This window comes from Hylobates moloch, unplaced genomic scaffold, assembly GCF_009828535.3.
Source record: "Hylobates moloch isolate HMO894 unplaced genomic scaffold, HMol_V3 SCAFFOLD_19, whole genome shotgun sequence".
NCBI classification, from domain to species: Eukaryota; Metazoa; Chordata; class Mammalia; order Primates; family Hylobatidae; genus Hylobates; species Hylobates moloch.
The window spans coordinates 23064930-23085633 of NW_026652294.1; the positions used below are offsets into that span (position 1 = coordinate 23064930).

At 51.3% G+C, this 20704-nt stretch overlaps 2 protein-coding genes across 3 annotated transcripts in view; both read left to right on the forward strand.

The window, feature by feature from the left end:
- CCDC134 (coiled-coil domain containing 134) overlaps positions 1-18165 on the forward strand; it is a 32200-nt gene extending 14035 nt beyond the window's left edge. Inside the window, exons 8-9 of one of the 2 annotated variants that reach the window (XM_032138287.2) lie at positions 11574-14978; positions 15025-18165. In XM_032138287.2, the coding sequence (XP_031994178.1) occupies positions 11574-11699 (126 nt within the window). In that variant the 3' untranslated portion in view covers positions 11700-14978; positions 15025-18165. Of the gene's footprint in view, positions 1-6510; positions 6636-11573; positions 14979-15024 lie in introns of those variants that run through there. The other variant, XM_058431530.1, reaches the window with a different exon arrangement.
- A 1081-nt stretch (positions 18166-19246) lies between these two features.
- The window catches only part of SREBF2 (sterol regulatory element binding transcription factor 2), a 75059-nt gene continuing 73601 nt past the window's right edge, over positions 19247-20704 (forward strand). Inside the window, exon 1 of the mRNA XM_032138283.2 lies at positions 19247-19349. Within this exon, the coding sequence (XP_031994174.1) occupies positions 19262-19349 (88 nt within the window). The 5' untranslated portion in view covers positions 19247-19261. The remainder of the gene's footprint in view (positions 19350-20704) is intronic.

Genomic DNA, 20704 nt, shown 5'->3' on the forward strand with positions numbered 1-20704 from the left:
CTGTACATGCTCTCATTCCAGGGGTTCCAGGGGGCTGAGGTGGGCTTTGAGAGCTGGAGACAAAGTTTGGGATAAAAGATGAGGACAGGCCGGGCATGGTGGCTCACGTCTGTAATCCCAGCACTTTGGGAGGCTGAGGAGGGTGGATCACCAGAGGTCAGGAGTTTGAGACTAGCCTGGCCAACATGGTGAAATTCTGTCTCTACTAAAAATACAAAAAATTAGCCAGGCATGGTGGTGCATGCCCGTAATCCTAGCTATTCAGGAGGCTGAGGCAGGAGAATTGCTTGAACCGGGAGATGGAGGTTGCAGTGAGCTGAGATCGCGCCACTGCACTTCAGCCTGGGCAACATGAGTGAAACTCCGTCTCAAAAAAAAAAGACAGGGACAGATACGATAGATTGAGGAAGGGATTGGAGGTGGCAGGGCTAGGAGGGGCAGGAAGGAAGGGCTGTGGTGGCTGGAGGACTGGACTTGTCAAACCACATGCTGGTCCTTGGTGTGGGGAGGGGTGTTGGGTGTCTGAGGGGTCTAGGATTTAATTCTGCCTCCAGGCCAACAAGCTAGCCTGCTGCTGTTTCATGGACACTGACAGGTCAGAGACATTGGACTGTATTACAGCAAAGGCAGTAGCTAGACTGTTGGCCTGGTTGTGTTGGTTCACCTTGTTCCCCAAGTCCCACGGGGATGACACAGAGGGGGCCAGGTGGGCACTGTGCATGCAGGGGGTGTCCATCATAGCTGAGAACTGCCAAGCTGAGGAAATTCATGATTTTTATGGTGAACTGCAGCAAACGTGCTCTTTGGGAGGAGACATTACCACACCCTTCAAGGTTGTTCTCTGCAAACACAATCCTAAGACATGGCCCAGGTAAAGAGTGGTTAGGGCTTTGTATCTTTGGTGTGCCCTGCAAGAATATGCAGGGATGCTCAGGGCCATGATGAATTGCCGCCCCAACAGTCTGCCCCAAGCCCTCCATGGCTTGGTTTAACTCAAATTTTCTTTTCTTTCTTTTTTTTTTTTTTTTGAGATGGAGTCTCGCTCTGTCGCCCAGGCTGGAGTGCAGTGGCATGATCTCGGCTCACTGCAAGCTCTGCCTCCTTGGTTCACGCCATTCTCCTGCCTCGGCCTCCGCAATAGCTGGGACTACAGGCGCCCGCCACCACGCCCGGCTAATTTTTTGTATTTTTAGTAGAGACGGTGTTTCACCGTGTTAGCCAGGATGGTCTCGATCTCCTGTCTGCGTGATCTACCCGCCTCGGCCTCCCAAAGTGCTGGGATTACAAGCATGAGCCACTGCGCCCGGCCTAACTCAAATTTTCGCATGAATGTGCTATTCAGTCTGATTGATCTGACTGATAGAGGCTAGGACCAAATCTGTCAATTAGTCTCATACTTCATTTAATTAAGATTACTATCAACTATATTCTGAATAGCAGGGTAAGGCCAACCTACATTATTATTATTATTATTTTTAGAGACAGGGTCTCGCTCTGTCACCCACCTAGCTTACTGTAACCTTGAACTCCTGGGCTCAAACAGATCTCCCACCTCAGCCTTCTGAGTAGCTGGGATGACAGGCCTGTGCGACACCATTCCTGGCTAATTAATTTATTATTTTTTCAGAGACAGGTTCTTGCTGTGCTGCCTAGGGTGGTCTCAAACTCCTGGGCTCAAGCCATCTTCCTGTCTCAGCCTCCCAAAGTGTTGGGATTATAGGTGTGAATCACTGTGCCTGGCCCCTAACCTGCAATATTGACCAGGGTCCTGGACTCAACCAGCTGTGAAGGTCCTGGAGGACCAGTAAGTCTCATTTTGGATAATCAGGATATGGTCTAAGACCAGTCTGTTATCCACGACCACCCACATAAGAGAATTTAGATTGACCTGCCAATCTTTGATGTTATTGCCAGTAATTACAGGGGGCAATAGATGGACCCAAGCAACCCTCATGTCCCTGTAAGGAGACATTCCATGACCCATTCTCTCCCACATGTTACACTTGATTTGGGTCACCAGAACAATGTTTAGTTGAGCCTGAGGTCAGTGTCACTGTGGAGCTTCAGCCTCAGTTGCCCTACGTGGTATAATCCAAGGCTACTCAGACATCAGGAAAAGCAGATGAATTTATATCTGTCAGGTTGAAACAAAATTGTGCTGGCTGGTGTGTCTGCACAAGGTCACTGTTGGGAACTACCTTTGATGGCATTAGACACAGCAGAATAGCTCAGTACTGACATGTCCATGTGAGTTTTCCTATCATGTGGATGGAAATGAGACACCCAACAGTTGGCCATATTGACAGCTGCAGCTGCCACTGGGCTTGGGCAGACCCTAGGATTGTTTTGCCAGGTGGCAGTGATGGATCTAAGGGATAAAGAGAGCATTAATTGTTCCCTGCACTTTCTGGGATCTAAGGTATATCCTCCCCAGGTGGCAGGATTATCGCTATTAAAATCCATGTGTCCTTGGGAGACCGAGGTGGGCGGATCATGAGGTCAGGAAATCAAGACTATCCTGGCCAACATGGTGAAACCCCATCTCTACTAAAAATACAAAAATTAGGCACGTGCCTGTAATCCCGGCTACTTAGGAGGCTGAGGTAGGAGAATCGCTTGAACCCAGGAGGCGGAGATTGCAGGGAGCCAAGATCGCACCACTGCACTCCAGCCTGGCGAAAGAGTGAGACTGTCTCAAAAAAAAAAAAAAAAAAAAAGCATATGTCCTATGCCAGCATCTGTAGTTTCACTTTTTCACCAGTTGTTGCCAACTATCACCTAGACCTTTCATTCAGAAATGTCAGGTATGAATGGGACCAGGGCATTTTTACAGATGTATAGAGACCTGTTATATTTCTTATCTTTACCCACATGGGCCACTGCAGGGAAATTAGCAAGCAGGATACTCAGCCAAGTGGTCACAATCCTAACAATCTCAGGCCGTACCATTCCAACCAGAGACTCAGGTAGTTGAACCAGAAATATAGAGTCCTCTGTTTTGTGCTGCTCCTTCGTAGTGGGTATGTTACCACGCCAAGTACAATGATATGTTTAGGTGGCAGTGGCAGTGATCTGGATGAAGTAGGCTTGATCAGCAGTTTGACTCCATTTGGTCTTATCAGAGATTGAGCTTTATGATGGGCATCTAAACGAGTGAGCCAGGCTGTCTAGTTTGTCACCACAATTTATTTCCATAGTTTGGATACCTAAAGAGGGCTAGGTATCGCCAGGCATGGTGGCTCACACCTGTAATCCCAGCACTTAGGGACCGAGGCAGGCGGATTGCCTGAGGTCAGGAATTTGAGACCATCCTGGCCAACATGGTGAAACCCTGTCTCTACTAAAAATACAAAAATTAACTGGGCAAGGTGACGCACGCCTGTAGTCCCAGCTACTCGGGAGGCTGAGGCAGGAGAATCACTTGAACCCGGGAGGCAGAGGTTGCAGTGAGCTGAGATCGCACCACTGCACTCCAGCCTGGGCGACAGAGCAAGACTCTGTCTCAAAATAAATAAATAAATAAATAAATAAATAAATAAATAAATAAATAAAAAATAAATAAATAAATAAATAAATAAATAAATAAATAAATAAATAAATAAAAAGAGGGGGGTAGGTATCTTTGATCTGCCAGTTTGTAATCTCCAGATGACCAGGACACTGTCAATAGTCAGTAAGAATATAACATACATGGTTGTTAGGAAGGAGTGTCATCCAAGGCAAGGGTGATAGCTTTTAATTCAGTCCATTGTCTGACTGGCCTTTATGGCAGTTAATCCGCCAGCATTGTTACTGGGGCTGGCTGACTGCTGCTGCCCATGGACACCTGTGTCAGGTTCCCAAAACCACTCCTAGGCTTGATGGTTCAATAGGAGGATTCACAGGACTCAGCATATGGTCGTATTCGTGGCCACGATTTACTACAGAGAAAAGACACAAAGCAAAATCAGCAAAGGGAAAAGGTGCATCAGGCAAAGTCCAGGGGAAACAGGCTCAGCTTCCAGAGTCCCCTCCCAGTAGAGTCAAACAGGATGTGCTTCATTCCTCCCGCAATTAGTTGTGACAACATGTTTAAAATGTTTTCTACCAGGAAACTTCTTGAGGGACCTAGTGCCTGGGTTTTTACTGGGAGCTAGTCATGTGGGTACTTTTTGCCTAACATATCAAAATGGCAAACTCCCCAGAGCAAAGTGTGTATTCAGCAGAAACCATATTGTTTGCACAAACAGTTGAGGCACAGTGAACCACTGTTAGCAGTTAAGGTGGTGGGGACCCTCCTGAAATGCAAGTTCCCAGATGTCTGCCAAGGGCTAACCTTGGAAGCAGGCCTTTCAAAGGATAGGAGTCAGGCCGGCTGTGTTAACTCTTTTCTGTACAACACTATTAGCTTTTATATTAGCTGAATTATAATGGGCTAGGCCTGAGTATTTGGGGGAACCTGTGAATCGAGGGTCCTGTTGAGCCAGTGGCTTTGCTTTATGTGGCAGAGTGGGGGATGCGGTTTCCTCAGTGGGGTAGCTGCCACCCCTGCATGCCCAGCTGAAATGACGCATACCCCAAGGTTGCTTGCTGCAATCGTTACCCTGATAAATGGCCCAGATCAAGAAGAGCCACGGCCTTCCGTTCTTGGTTTATGCAGCAAGAAAACATGTGTGGATACTCAAGGCCATGGCAGATTGCCTTTCCCAGCAAGGGGTTACCCATGGAGATGCTTTATTGCTGTGATGCCAGTTCTTCTTGCTATGCAGGTCATAGTTGCCTCACTTAAACGCAGGAGGAGGGTGACAGCATAGGCCACAGAGAGAATGGGTGCCAGGATAAGTTGAGTCCAGCTTTATTGTAATGTACTCTACTTGGACATAACCACAGCAGCAACATACTTTCCTTTTTTTTTTTTTTTTTTTTTTTTTTTTTTGAGATGGTCTCTCGCTCTGTCGCCCAGGCTGGAGTGCAGTGGCACAATCTCAGCTCACTGCAAGCTCCGCCTCCCAGGTTCACGCCGTTCTCCTGCCTCAGCCTCTCCGAGTAGCTGGGACTACAGGCGCCCGCCATGACGCCCGGCTAATTTTTTGTATTTTTAGTAGAGACGGGGTTTCACCGTGGTCTCGATCTCCTGACCTCGTGATCCGCCCGCTTCGGCCTCCCAAAGTGCTGGGATTACAAGCGTGAGCCACCACGCCCAGCCTCACACTTTCCTTACATGTTGGCTGGGGACAGTTCTGAGATTTTCCTCACTTTTTGATATCCCGCGTGGACTTGTCCCTCACAGGAGCCCCGGATTTGCTCGGCTCCCCTCACGCACTCCCTCCATGCTGGTGAGAGTTCTGAGTTCTCCTACTTCTTATGTACCCATCACTAGAGTCAACTTGTATCAGGCTGTGTGCCGGCCACTGTCCCTGTCCAGGGGGCTGGCCCTGTCCCAGCTCCTCAGATGCTCATAGTCTGATGGGGAAGGCAGCAGGGAAATAGTTCTAATCCAGCGTAACTGTTATACTGGTAAGAAGCATAATGAGCTGTAGACCTCTGAGGCGTGCCTGACCCAGCCTTGGCAGGGAGGTGGTGGAGGCTGTGGGATGAGTTAGTTGCTGGGTGGACCAGCTGAGGCAAGGCCTTCCAGGCAGAGGGACAAACGTATGCAAAGGCTCAGATGCATACTACATTCATTCATTCAGCATCAAGTGAGTATCTATTGCATCTTGCCCCTTGGGGAAGCAGGCTAGCCCTGTTCTCCTGGGAGTGGCATTCTAGTTGGGGAAGACAGGCAGTCAATTTAAAAATATATAATGTGGTAGGTGGTGACAAGGGCTGTGGAGAAAAAAGGCAGGGGAATGTGGTTAAGGAATGCCCAGGGTAAGGTGGGGGTACAGTTGCTATTTCACATAGCCTGGATACTGTCTTACTGAATTATCTGAAGGAGATGAGGGAACCATCTGTGTATCCCAAGGAAGAACATTCCAGGCTAAAGGAGCAGCAAGTGCGAAGACTGTGAGTTGGAAGCATATTTGGGGACTGGGGAGTGTGAGGAGATGGGGTCAGAGTTGTAGGCCTGATCCTGAGACCCTCAGAGGTCTTCACAAGGGCTTTGGCACCTACCCTGAGGGACCTGGAGAGCAGGGTAACAGGCTGTGACTTACCACTTTATATATATTATATATATATATATTTTTTTTTTTTTAAGACGGAGTCTTGCTCTGTCCACGCAGGCTGGAGTGCAGTGGTGCGATCTTGGCTCATTGCAAGCTCTGCCTCCCAGGTTCACACCATTCTCCTGCCTCAGCCTCCCCAGTAGCTGGGACTACAGGCGCCCGCCACCACACCCGGCTAATTTTTTTGTATTTTTAGTAGAGATGGGGCTTCACCATGTTAGCCAGGATCGTCTCGATCTCCTGACCTCGTGATCTGCCCGCCTCGGCGTCCCAAAGTGCTGGGATTACAGGCGTGAGCCACCGCTCCCGGCCGTTATTTATATATATATATTTTTTAAGACGAAGTTTTGCTCTTGTTGCCCAGGCTGGAGTGCAATGGTGCGATCTTGGCTCACTACAACGTTCGCCTCCCGGATTCAAGCGATTCTCCTGCCTCAGCCTCCTGAGTAGTTAGGATTACAGGTGCAGACTTACCACTTTAAAGAGATCATCTGGCTGCTGTGTGGAGCATGGTCGGGGACCAGAAGCAGGGACACAGGTGTGGAGGCTGCTGTGCTCATCTGTGTGGCAGCTGATAGTGGCTTGAACCAGACGATGACAGCGGAGCTGCTGAGAAATGGTCAGATTCTGGTTCTCTTTTGGAAGTAGAGCCAGTGGTATTTGCTGAGGAAGCATATGTGGTGAGAGAGAGGAGCGTTAAGCATGACTAGAAGACTTTTGGCCTGAGTGTCTGGAAGAATGGGACTGTCATTTTTTCAAATCCTTGGAGAGGGAGGGTATTAAGAGTTTTTTTCTGCACCTGGTGAACGTTGGAGTAAAGATGTCAAGGAGGTAGCTGGATATTTGACTCTATACTTCAGGGAGGAAGTAGAAGCTGGACCTATAAATGTGAGAGCCATGCCTATGTAGAAGGCACCAAAAGCCGTGAGACAGGACACAGTCATCTGGGGCATCGGGCAGGTAGAGAAGCAGTCTGAGGACTGAGGCCTGGGATGGGGCTGGAGATTGAGGTTGAAGGACTGAGGAGGAAGCAGCAAGAACCTGCAGAAGGAGCAGTCAGCATGATGGTGGCCGACCTAAGAGTTTCCCAGAGGCCACACGAGGAAAGCGTTAGAGGAAGTAGGGAGGGAGCGATCCGCGTGTCAGATGCTGCTGGGAGGTAAGGAAGGCGAGGACTGAGAATCGACTGCTGGACTGAGTAATGTTGAGGCTGCTGGTGGTCTTGATAAAAGCTGCTTTGAGGGGGTCCTGGGAACAAAAGATTGGATTTCCAGAGAATGAGAGGAAAGGAAGTGGATGTGGCAAGTGTAGACAGCCCTTTCGAAGAGTTTTCCTTTCAAAGAGAGCAGTCTAATGGGAGAATAGCTGGAGGACAATGTGGTTTCAAATGTCAGTCCCTTGGGAGAGACCACAGCAGGCTTGCACTATGTGGATGGGACTGATCCATTAGAGAGGGAGGAACTGATGAGGCCAGGGGCCAGGTTGCTGGAGCCTCATCTGGAGGAGGTGAGGAGGGGTGAGTTGTAGTGCTGGGGGAGGGCTTGGCCTTGTACAGAAGAGCAGATCCTTAACCTCGAACAGGAGGGCAGGCAGAGCATGTGGGCACAGAAGCAAATGGGTTGGTGGGTGTGGTGGTGGAGCTGTGGGGGTTGTCTCCTGCTACTTTCATCCTCTCTGTGAGATAGAAGGCAAGGTCGTGGTCTGGGAGTGGGGAGCACGGAGGCTTGAGGAGAAGGTATGTGCAGGAGAGCAGGAGGATGAGCGGACTAGGGAATGAGGCTGGATTGCCGGCAGCATGGAGGGCCTGCTCCTGGTTATGGTAGGGTTAAGGAGTTAGAGAAGATAGAAGGCGGTGGCCAGAGTGGCATGCTTGAGGCTATGGAGGATGTGGTTGTTGTCAGGGACAGGCAGAGCAGGGTAGCTTGAACACAGCAGGAGATAAGGCTGGAGACGTAGCATGGGGTCCGGGCCCTTGAACAACAAGATTTGGAGTTTGGGGCTCTATCCTGGAGCCAGATGCATTTTCACAGAGCAGACAATGAAGAGTGAATTTGGAATAGAGAGGAAATAAATTGATAACTAACCTAACAGTGAAGACAGCGGAGGCACAGGGAGATACAGTAATCAACCTGAGGTCTCATAGCCAGTAAGTGATGGAGTGAAGGTTCAAATACATGTGGTTTGCCTCTTGAGCCATGCTCTTAACCACAATGCTGTGTTGGCCATCAGCCTGCTGACCTGACCCAGGCTGGTCAGGTACAATCAGGGGTGGCCAGGGAAGATTCCTGGGGAGACATCTAAAGATAGACTCAAAAGATGACTAGGCACTTCCAGGCCTAGGTGGGAAGGGGACAGGGAAAGGATGGGTGTGTTTCTCTTCTCACCCAGCTAGGTTGGGCTGAGCCCACTGAGGCTGGAGGGGCTAAGATCTCTTGACTTGCCCTTGCCCAGCCAGAGTCAGAGAGGAATGGGGTCTCTATGGCCTAAGGGGTCTCCCAGCTCCCCGTCTTAAGTGGATCAGGATTCACTCACAGAGACAGGAGCAGAGTGTGGTAGGGAAGTACTAGGCAGGGAAGTGTGCAGCCTGCAAGGCTAGTCCTAGTTGGGCCTACCACATGCTGTGTGACTCACTTACCTTCTCTGGGCTACACTTCTGTGAATCCCCCCATCTTCCAAAGTCGTGACTCAATCTAATCTGGTAGGCAGATTACTCCACAAGGTGGAGCTATTTGTTTGTTTTTAGTATCCACTTTGATCGGATCAAACATTTGTCACAATTGCCCTAGGAACAAATAAAAGGGTGTGTTTTACAGCACAGCTACCTGAGTTGTAAGCATAGTAAATCTTCACCTAACATCATCCATAGGTTCTTGGAAACTGTGACTTTAAGTGAATCTATGTATTACAAACCAATTTACCATAGGCTAATTGATATAAATAAGAGTTAAGTTACTACAGCATATTTCTGGTCAAAAAACCATTACCAGAATTTTTTTTTTTTTTTGAGACAAAGTCTCGCTCTGTCGCCCAGACTGGAGTGCAGTGGTACAATCTCAGCTCACTGCAGGTGATTCTTCTGTCTCAGCCTCCAAAGTAGCTGGGAATACAGGCGCCCATCACCACACCTGACTAATTTTTGTATTTTTTTAGTAGAGACGAGGTTTTGCTATGTTGACCAGGCTGGTCTTGAACTCCAGACCTCAAGTGATCTGCCCACCTCAGCTTCTCAAAATGCTGGGATTATAGGCATGAGCCACGGCGCCCAACTCCAGTCTTCAAAATAAAAACCTAAACACTCTTAATATGAAACATTGAAATAAATGTGAACTATACATACATTGAAGAAAGATCCATCAAAACAAGTAAAATAATTATTTATCCATTTAGTCCCGTTCAGGGTCCAGCCTCTCCCAGCAACTCAGAGCATAAGGGAGGAACCAACCCTGGACAGGACGCCCTCCCATCACAGGGCACACTCACACATGCCTCCACAGTCAGACTGAGACAGTGTAGACATACCAGTGAACCCAGCATGCACATCTTTGGGATGTGGGAAGACGTTGGAGTACCCAGAGAAAACCTACCAGAACATGGGGAGAATGTGCGGACTCCACACAGACAGTGGCCCTGGCCAGGAATCGATTGTTTTTTTTTTTTTTTCTCATCCACATTATAATGGCACGACCTTGAACTAAACCACATTATTTGAGGACCTGCTGTACTATTGTATTTCCTATTCCAACGTGGCTTGCTCATTCATTGAAAAAACACATATTGAGTGCTCTTGAAAAGCCAGGAAGACTCTGTGCTAAGGCCTTGTGGCAGAGGACACTATCCTCCTACCCTCATGGAATGTGCTGTCTGGGAGGGCGATGGGCACAAGAAAGAAGGAATCAGCACAAAGTTGAAGGGAGCACACCACCAGGAGCAGCCCCTCAGGGAGTCAGGGCAGGTCTGGAGGGCAGTGCGTCAGCTGAGCCCGAGCTAATGTGGCAGAGGGGTGGGTGTTGGAAAGAGCGTTCTGGGCCTCAGCCATAGCATGCCTGGAAGTGAGAGGGTACAGGGAATCCAAGAACATAAAGGTGGGGGGATATGAGGTAGGAACAGAGAGGCGGGCGGGGTGGACCTGCAGATACACCATGTGGAACTTTGTCTTGTGAGTCACGGAGAGCCATGGAAGCTGGAATGTGACATGAACAGATTTACATTTTGAAAAGATCCATCCGGCACAGTGGCTCGTGCCTGTAATCCCAACACTTTGGGAGGCTGAGGCGGATGGATCACGTGAAGTCAAGAGTTTGAGACCAGCCTGGCCAACATAGCGCAACCCTGTCTCTACTAAAAATACAAAAATTAGCCAGGTGTGGTGGTGGGTGTTTGTAATCCCAGCTACTTGGGAGGCTGAGGCAGTAGAATCGGTTGAACCCGGGAGGCGGAGGTTGCAGTGAGCCAAGATTGCACTACTGCACTCCAGCCTGAGCGACAGAGCAAGACCTCTGTCTAAAAAAAAGAAAAGAAAAGATCCAACTGCAGTGAGGAGAATGGCTTGAGAGGGACCAAAGGGGATGTGGAAAGGCCTTGGGAGGCCCCTAGAGTCATCCAGCAGAGAGATGGGGGTGGTGATGGGGGCAGCAATAGTAGAGACAGAGAAGTGGATGGGTTTGAGAGAGATTTAGGGCTTGAAATTAGCCAGGCCTTGGTGATGGACCCGAGGAGGGAGAGGGAATGCCGGGTGCAGGTAGGGCTCCTCGGTTTCTGCTCTGCTGCTCATCAGAACAGGGACTCTGGGAAGAGGGAACCATACTGAGTCTAGGGTGCATTTGGGACATCCTAAAGGAGGTCTCAGACAGGCATTTGGAAATGGAGATGCAAGTTTGAGGGGTAACTAACCACACAGGCCAACAGAAGCTATGAGTTAGACGAGACAGTCTGGGGAGAGAGGAGGGAGGACAGCCAAGGGCCTGGGTTGCAGTTGAAGAATGCCACCCCCCACCGCCGATGAAGTCATCATCCTCCACCCCCCACTTGCCCTGTCGTCTGTGACTCTGGCAGACTTTCCTCCTCTCCTCCTGAAGGGTGCAGCAGGTGTGGGGCTCCCGGGTCTGTGGTGGTCTCAGCCACTCTACCCCCTCACCCTGGAGGAGTCTGTGTGTTGTTTCTCAGATGCCCCATGTAGGTTCCCACCTCAGCACCCGTCCCTCCACCTAGAATACCCTTCCCTTTCCTCACGCTGTTGGTTTGGCAAACTCCTGCTTATCTTCCAACACCCACTCAGCAGTTCTCCCAAACCCATTTCACTGTCTCCATGTCTGGGGCAGGGCCTGTGTCCAGGGAACCTTCCTATTCCCACACCCCGCTGGTGGCCTAGCTCAGAGCAGGCTCTTTGCTGCCACAGACTAAGTCAGACTGCTCTTCTCTTCCCTTCAGTTCATTCCCAGCACTGACCCTTTCCAGAAGGCCCTGAGAGAAGAAGAGAAACGCCGAAAGAAAGAGGAGAAGCGGAAAGAGATCCGAAAAGGCCCAAGGATCTCCAGATCCCAGTCTGAGTTATAGCCCTGGAGCAGCTCAGGGCTCAAGGAGCCACGAGGAGGCAGGTTGGGAGGAAGAAGAGCTGGAGGTGTGGTTGTGGTGGAGAGCACCAGCCAGCCCCTTCCAGAAGGGGAGGCCACATTTGCCTGGCCCCCTGGAGCTGGGTCTGAGCCCCAGCTGAAGGGACTGAGCCTCAGATGGCTGGATTTTCTCTCAGGGGCCTCTTACTGAAGGGGCCCTCAGAGGACTTTATGCTGGAAATATGACCCAGTGCAGACTGCTGGGGGAGGCAGGAGGATGCGTGCCTATACCCTGTTGGTGGCTAAAGACCTCTGGCCAGCTGGCTTCTGCTCTTGGTGGGGAAGCAGCAGAACTAGGTTCTGAGCCACGGGTCATGGTGCCACCCTGCTGCTGGCCCCACTGTGTCACAGAGCTGCCTGGCACAGGTCCCAACCCCTCTGCAGAGACACAATAAAAGCCAGCAGACCCTTTGGACCGACCAAGGCTGGTGAGGGCACTGTGAGGGGACCAGGTCCCCTCAGGGATGTAGAAACAGCTTGGAGGATGCCTCTGCCCCACCAGGAGGGGCCCCAGGCCCTGGCGGGGCAGAGAAGCAAGGGGCTTGGCTTGGGCCTCCTGTTCCTACCCCATCACTGCCCTTGAGAAAGGATTGGTGTTGGGAAAGGACCTGGAAGTGCCCTGGGACCTGGGAAACATTTAGCTCAAGAAGACCTTGGAGCAGCATGATCTCTGTCCTCAGATGTCTGGGGACAGTCATTGAGCAAGCACAGGGAAGTCAGCTTGTTCTCTCCGGCAGCGCTGGAAGACAGTCAACTTGTGGGTGGGGGGCTGCAGGGAGACAGGCCGCAGCCCTGCAGGAGGTCGTGCTCTGCAATGGCTGCCCTAAGCTGCATGGGTCAGACAGCTTCCCGTCTCGGGAGGCCACAGGGCAGGGAAGCTGCAGAGGGCATGTGGCCCTGGATAGGGCAGCTGCCCTTCACTCATGCCCCTCCCAAGCAGAGGAGGGAAGGGCTTTAGTGAGAATGCTGGCTCTGCCTCTTTGACCTTGCCAAGTCAGGATCTGCCTCTTAAAGGAGCAGAGAAAACCATCCCAGATCCCCTCGACACCGAGTCCCCTACCACAGACGGAGCCCAAGTGAGATCTGAGTCTTAGCCCTTCAGATTTGCTGACTGGCCTTGGCCCACCTTTCCCTGTGCTGCAGCTTCATTGGCAAAATGAATTTGATGGTATCTGTATCCCCTGCCCAGCCCTAACCTGTTTCTCTGAGGTTGGCCTCCCTACAGGGCTGCAGCAGCAAAGGGAAGCCGAGCCTTACCGAGGCCTCATGGAAGGGCCCAGAACATCCTGCACCCATCAGTTACTTGGAAGTAAGGGGACAAGAAGCAGCTGGAAGAGAGCTGGGTGTGGGGGCTGGGAGGAGTGCTAGAGAAATTTCCCCATCAGAACTGCACCAGCCACCTGGGCCCCTCACTGGGCAGTGGAGGCAGGGCAGTGTGGTGGGACTGACTCAACAGACCTAGCTCTGTCTCCACCCTGCCCTTCTCAGATTGTGTGACCCCAGCCACATGGACACCTGAGTCTGTGAACTAAAGGGCTGGGCCACGGACTTAACAGTGGAGGGTGTCCAGGTTCTTGGTGTCTTGAACAAAGAATTGGGCAAAATGCACAAAGCAAGGAAGGAATGAAGGGTTTTACTGAGAATGAAAGTATACTCCACAGCGTGGGAGAGGGCCTGAGCATAGGGACTCAAGGGGCCCGTTACAGAATTTTTGGGAGTAAATACCCCCTAGAGGATTCCATTGGTTACTTGAGGTACACCCTATGTAAATGGAAAGGATGAAGTAAATTTACAAATTCATTTACAGCATATACCCTATGGGGAGGATATTTCCTGTTATAGCTGAAGCGTGAATTGGCCTTATGTTCCCTGCCTCCAGACCCTATTTTCCTGCATCAGTGGGAAGGAGTCAGATTCACTGGCTCAGCTGTTTAACCTGTCCTGGTGCCAGCAGCCGGAGTTGGGGGTCAGGACCAGCCCACAAGCTCTTCCCTGCCGGGAGGACCAGGCCAATCGCTGTCCTCTTCATGCTGGAGAGTGGTTGTGGTTGCTGACTTAGCAGAGAAGGTGCTTAGCTTTCCCCTTAACTGGAGAAAAAACTTTCTAAGAACCAGGCCTGCTTGGCAGCAGACCTAGCTTTCTTGAGGTGGCAGGGAGGTTAAAGGATACCTCAGGACAGTCAGCGGTGGATCCAGCTTCGGCTGGAGGTTCGTTCTACTGAATAACTTCTACGGGCTCTGTCATTAGCAGGATTTGTATAATTTGAAGCAGAGCTGGGCAACTGCAGAGCAATGGGGAAGGCAGCCCAGTGTGGTGGCAAGACCTGGGCAACTTGGGACCAGCCTGGGCTGTCTCTTGCCAGCTGTTGTTATCAGAACCCGGCTTTTCACACTCAGATCCTTGGGCCCCCCCATCTCAGAATGCCCAGTGGTTGAAAGGATGAAACCTGGAATTTAAGTGACTTCTCAGTGATGTGTGCCCTTCTCTGATGGTTCCTTGTTCATCCCATATATTTACTAACTGCCTGCTGTATGCAGAGCCAAAGAGTGGGGCCTGGTCTTAACTATCTCCTCATCTGCCCCTTCTGGCACCTCCTTCCTCCTGGGCTCTTTCCTCTAATACTGTCATCCTCTCTCCATCCTGGTTAATCCTGTCCTTTCTGCCCTCAAATGGGCAGCTTCAAAGAAACAAATAGAACTACTCCACTCGCTCCCTCTCTCCCTCCCTTTATGCCACTGTTGATTGTTATAGTCACTTGCTCCAGGAAGTCCACTTTCTGAGTCTTACTGCAGACAGAGCCCACCCCCCTGAGCTGTAAAGGCCCTAGGGCACATGTTTGTCCAGCCGCCTCTTGCAGCTGGGATTGTTAGGTCACTATAGCACTACCAACTGCATATACCACGGTGGGAGTCGTGCTGGTGGCGGTAGTGGTCACAGGTACCGGGGCAGCAGTGAAGGGGGGTGGCTCTAATGCCAAGTCCAGTGACCAGTGCCAGGGTGCCCAGTGGTGGCAACAGTGGTGTTTTCAGTGTGATCTTGGACAATTGCTCCTGTCTACTCAGCTGCTAGGCCCAGTCTTTGGAACCACTGGGGAGTCTGTGAGCTCCCTGATATCCTTTAAGGCAGCGTTTTCCAGCAGTGGCACTATTAACGTTTGGGGCTAGATAATTGGTGTGTGTGTGTGTGTGTGTGTGTGTGTGTGTGTGTGTGTGTGTGTGTGTGTGTGTGTGTGTGTGTGTGTGTGTGTGTGTGTGTGTGTGTGTGTGGAGGGCTGTCCTGTGCGTTGTAGGCTATTTTAGCAGCATCCCTGGCCTCTCCCTACCAGGTGCCTGTAGTGGTCCCCCAGTTATGACAACCAAAAATGTTTCCAGACATTGCCAGATGTCCACTGGGAGGGAAAACCTCCCTAGTCCACAGCCCTTCTCCTTATTCCAGTCCCACATCTTCCTCCCCTTCCCCATCACTGTCCTCAGAGAGATGCTGTTGACAGCTCCTTGAGGTGATTCTCTCAGGCTTGTTGTTGTAGTTCTCTGCTGTCAAGTCTGAGCCTACTGTCTCTTCCAGATTCTTCTTTCCTCACCTGCCCCCATTTGCATGAAGTTTTTTATGGAGCTGTTTCTATTTTCTTTTTGGGCAGCCATACTCTCTAAGACCTGAAAGCTGAATACTCACCCTGTTACTACCTGATAATTCTCATCGCTTATGTTTCCAAAACTAAACTTGTTATTTCCCTCTCTAACCCCATCTCTGTGTCAAACAGTGGAGTACATGCTTTTGGTTAATCCAATTGGAAGGCTTCCTAGAGGAAGTAATATCTGAACTGAATCCTGAAAGATTAGGGGAAGAGGAAGAAAAGGACAGGTGCTGTGGACAAAAGGGGAAAGTGTCAGAGGAAGTAAATGAAAAACCATATATAAAATTCTCTTCTGTGACCTGTAGCAGGTGCCCAATCCATGGTAGATATCGAAACATAGTGGTTACCCAGTCTAATCTATCCCTTTTCTTTCTTTTTTTTTTTTTTTTTTTGAGACAAGTCTCACCCTGTTGCCTGCCTGGAGTGCAGTGGTGCGATCTCGGCTCACTGCAACCCCCGCCTCCCGGGTTCAAGTGATTCTTCTGCCTCAGCCACCTGAGTAGCTAGGACTACAGGCGCTTGCCACCACGACCAGCTAATTTTTGTATTTTCAGTAGAGATGGGTTTCACCATATTGGCCAGGATGGTCTCGATCTCTTGACTTCGTGATCTGCCTGCCTCGGCCTCCTAAAGTGCTGGGATTACAGGCGTAAGCAACCGCGCCCGGCTATCCATCCCTTTTCAGATGAAGAGCTCAGGTCCTGAGGAGTGACTTGTCAAAAGCTGCTCTACCTCTCAGAGCCAGCCCTTGTCCTCCTGCTAGCCAGAGCAAGGTACCACCTGGAAGAGATGTTCAGTTACATGGGATCCAGGGCCAGAGGGAAAATGTCAGTGCTTCCTGAGGTTTGGGTCCAGCCACCATTCTTCCACCATTTCTACTGAGCCTTCACTTGTACCCCTTCAGTCCACTTGGTGAGGCATCACGGCCTCTGGGCAGGTTCAGTGGGGAACTATGGGAACAGGTGCTGTGTGCCACCTCTGGAGGGAGTTACTGAGGTTCTGGGTTGTGGGGGGTGCCCTGGGCCAGAGTGAGTTGTATGGGAGTTGCTGAATCCCCCTAGAGTACCAGTCACACACCAGTGTGAGGGGCCTTGCAAGAGCCACTGGGCAGCACAGTTGAAGGTGGCACCTTCCTGCTCAGTGCTGGGTCCAGTGCAGGGTTTAGTTTTCTGTGTCTTTCAGGGTGAGACTGGTGTATTCTATACCAGCCTCCCTGTGTGTGAACAATGACGAGAACAATCTTATCTTGTTTTCCCAAAAAATAAGACACTATTTCTCATTAGTTATACACGTTCATTATAAAACGTAATTTAAGCAATACTGAAATGCCAAAAAGAAAGTAAAATTCACTCCAAAAGTAAAATTCACCCCAAATCTCACTACTTCTGTAACTATGTCTGACAGCCAGCTGTTGGGTCTTCCATCGTTTTTAACCTTCAGGTGAGCACACAGATCCTTATTTTTTCTTTCTTTTTTTTTTTTTTTTTTTTTTGAGATGGAGCCTCCTTTTGTTGCCCAGGCTGGAGTGCAATGGCACGATCTCTGCTCACCGCAACTTCTGCCTCCCGGGTTCAAGCGATTCTCCTGCCTCAGCTTCCTGAGTAGCTGGGATTACAGGCATGCACCATCATGCCTGGCTAATTTTTGTATTTTTAGTAGAGACAAGGTTTCACCAAGCTGGCCAAGCTGGTCTCGAACTCCCGACCTCAGGCAATCCGCCCACCTCAGCCTCCCAAAAGTGCTGGGATTACAGGCGTGAGCCACCGTGCCCAGCCACTCTTTTTATTTTTTCTTTCTTTCTTTTTTTTTTTTTTTTCAGACAGAGTTTTGCTCTGTCTCCCAGGCTGCAGTGCAGTGGCATGATCTCAGCTCACTGCAGCCTCTATCTCCCAGGTTCCGGCAATTCTCCTACCGGTTAGCTGGGATTACAGGCATACGCCACCACACCCGGCTAATTTTTGTATTTTTAGTAGAGACGGCGTTTCACCATGTTGGTCAGGCTGGTCTCCAACTCCTGACCTCGAATGATCTGCGCACCTCGGCCTCCTAAAGTGCTGGGATTACCAGCGTGAGCCACCGCGCCCGGCCAGATCCTTATTTTTTCAATTGCAATACAGCAGTATGCAAGGCACTTACTGTATGCCAAAGCTTATGCCGAGAGCTGGCTACCAGCAGCTCCTCCTGCCTCGAGGCCTTTGTCCATGTCATCATTTCCCCTTTGGCTATAACAGCTGCAGTTCTCTCATAATTTTAGGTTTCATCTTAAATGTCACTTCTTCGGTGTCTTCTTGACAGCACAAGTCAGGGCCCTTGTTAGTTTCATCACATCCATTACCTTTTCTTGATCACTTGTACCATCATCTGTAATTTATTTTTATGTTTAATATAGGTGTGGGATTTCTGACTTTTTTTTTGCTAGACTGGAAGCTCTCAGAGGGCAGGAACCATTTGTTTCCCTGCCACAGAGATGTTCAATAAATATTGTCAATTGAATGTGCAAATAATCTCACTTAACCACAGCTATGAGGGATGCTGTTTTATCCCCATTTTAGAGATGACGAAACTGAGGCTTAGAACAATTAAACAGCCCAAGGTCACACAGTGAATTAGTGGATCCATGTGTCTGCCTCCACACAGCCTGTGTGTTCTTAATTATTGATCACTAAGCAACAGCTGCCTCTCACAAACTGGCAGGAAACTTACTTTTCCCTTTTATCAATATATTGTGAACGCCTTTTCTTGCTAATAAATATACGTTTGTGTGCGTAATTTTTAATGGTCCCATGGTATTCCATCGTGTGGATGTAATTTACATATTCATTTCCTTATTCTCACTTCTTCCTAGTTACAGCACTTCTTTAAGCACTTGTAATTTTTATTCCTTAGGATAAATTCCTAGAAGTTTACAACACGACCAGCTGCAAGATGGGGCAGTGAGGTGCTTGAAGAAGTGGGTGGGCTGCGCTTCAGAATCCCGGTGGAACTTTTTCAAAAAACTTGTGCCCGGGGCCCCCCCTCTCAGGAGGCCGTCGGTGGGCCTGGGCACTGGCGTGGTTTTCAGGTCCTCAGTGGTTCCGAGGTGCCAGAGATTGAGGACCACTGGAGTAAGCGCGAGGTCACGGCGGGTGCAAGGCAGAAGACGTAAAATCCTGACCGCCCTGGGACAATTTGCAACCCTGTCAAGCCTCCGTGCCCGCCTTTGTAAGGAGGCTGGGAGAAGCGGGACTTGGATGACCTGGACTCCCGTCCCGATCGCTGGGGTCCAGGTTTGACGCTGGCTTTCTCAGGCGGGCAGGGCGGGGGTAGGCAGCTGGGAAGATGACGTAATGTGCTCCCAGCCAGGGCTGGAGGCGGCCAGCGGTCGCAGGTGGAGGATGGCCTGTTAACCCTTCACTCCCAGGCCAGCGGACGGACTTGCGTGTGGCGCAGATCCAACGGAGAAGGCAGCGGCTCCTTTAAACAAGGCGGAGAAGGTTAAGATGTTGACCGTACGGTTACTCCAGGCATTCGCTCCGAGGCCGCGGGGGGAGGGACCTCACTATGCAAATCAGAGCTGCTGATCGATGACGCGCCATCACCCCACGCGCCGCCTCGCTCGCCCATTGGCTGAGATGAGCCTGGTCCCATTGACAACAAACGGGGGGGCGCGCGGCCTGGAGGCGGGGCCGCAGGGGGCGCGGGCTGGGGCGGGGGAATCCCGCCCCGCCTTTTCCGTGGGGCGCCCGGGCGCAACGCAAACATGGCGGCGGGTGGCACCCGTCGGTGAGGCGGTACCGGGCGGGGGTTGTCGGGTGTCATGGGCGGTGGCGACGGCACCGCCCCCGCGTCTCCCTGAGCGGGACGGCAGGGGGGCTTCTGCGCTGAGCCGGGCGATGGACGAGAGCGGCGAGCTGGGCGGTCTGGAGACCATGGAGACCCTCACGGAGCTGGGCGACGAGCTGACCCTGGGGGACATAGACGGTGAGTGGTGGGTGGGTGGGAGTGCGGGGGCCGCGCGGGGAGGAAGGGGTTACGGCGGCGCGCCCGGGTGCGCGTGCGCCCACCCCCCGACAGCCCCGGCTCGCGCGGGAAGAACCCCGTGCGCACGGTCCCCCCGGAGGTCCCCAACCCTTCTGGCGCTGCGAGCGTGAGCCCTGCCCAGCCGCGCAGCTCCAGGAGGCCGTGGGATCTGGGGCGCCGCGGGGCCGAAAGCGGCGCGAGGGTCGCGGGTTCCAGAGCGCGGGGCCAGGGACGTCGCGGGGGCGTCTCAGGGTGCGGCCTAAGGAGAGCGTGTGGCCGCCGCCTCCCTCGCGCGCCCACACGCGGTTTCCGTGGTCCGCTCTCCCGCCGCCCGCGACCGCGCGTCGCACCTGTCACTCCCTGCCCGGCCGCGGGGCCGGCTTTGGGATTCCCGGGGCCCAGCCCCCAGTCTCCGCGCCCCGAATCCCTGGGCTTCTCAAGACTGACCGACGGCTAGGTCGCCGGATGCTCCGCGAAACCTTGGGTAGCGACTGCAGAAGCAAGTTGCTGATGAAGAGAGCAGTGGCGGCGGAGTGTGGACGCATCTCTCCGGGATGGAGACCCGGGCGCTCCTGCTGTCACGCTGCAAAGGGAATTGAGCAGAAGGAATTTTGAGTTGTGGCCCCTCGGGTACGGGCTGGGGAGCGGGTGGCCTTTGTTCCGGCGCCTTAACAGCGGAGTGGAAGAGCTGGTAGGAGCCCAGGGATCCACTCTTAAAATACTAATTTTGCGACCACGGGAACCACGATTTGGAGAGAGTCAGCGGCTTGCTCAAGGTCACCCAGCTGGTTAGAGCCTAGTTCTTGCAGTTCCTGGGCCAGTATTGGTTTTTTTATACCCGTCCTTTCAAGAAAGAGTCCAGTTGACTAGGCTAGTAATCTTATTAACTCGATAGTTGCACTCTTATGTTTAGGCCCCAAAATGCTTTGTATTATTTCACTTCTTGCTCACAACAATCTTGTGAGATATTCTTATTACCCCTATTTTAATACGGTAATTAAAGAAGCCGAGGCCAGGAGATGTTGACTTATCTAAGGCCACTCACCTTAGAGAGCTTAGGCAGAAACACAGGTGCATTGTACTTTTCGGTTTTCAGAATGCTTTCATGTCCAGGATCTCACTACAGCTTTGCAGGCATGTGTGATGGCTACATCCCCGTTGTGCAGATGAAGAAACAGAAGCAGCAGAAGATTCTCTTTTGGGGGAAGAGATAAATGCAGCAGCTAATTGAAAAGGATCTTTTTGCCATTTTCCCATTTTGCGTTTGTAATATTTCTCCCCTTGGTTTGTCCTTGATTTCCATTTTGGTCATGTGG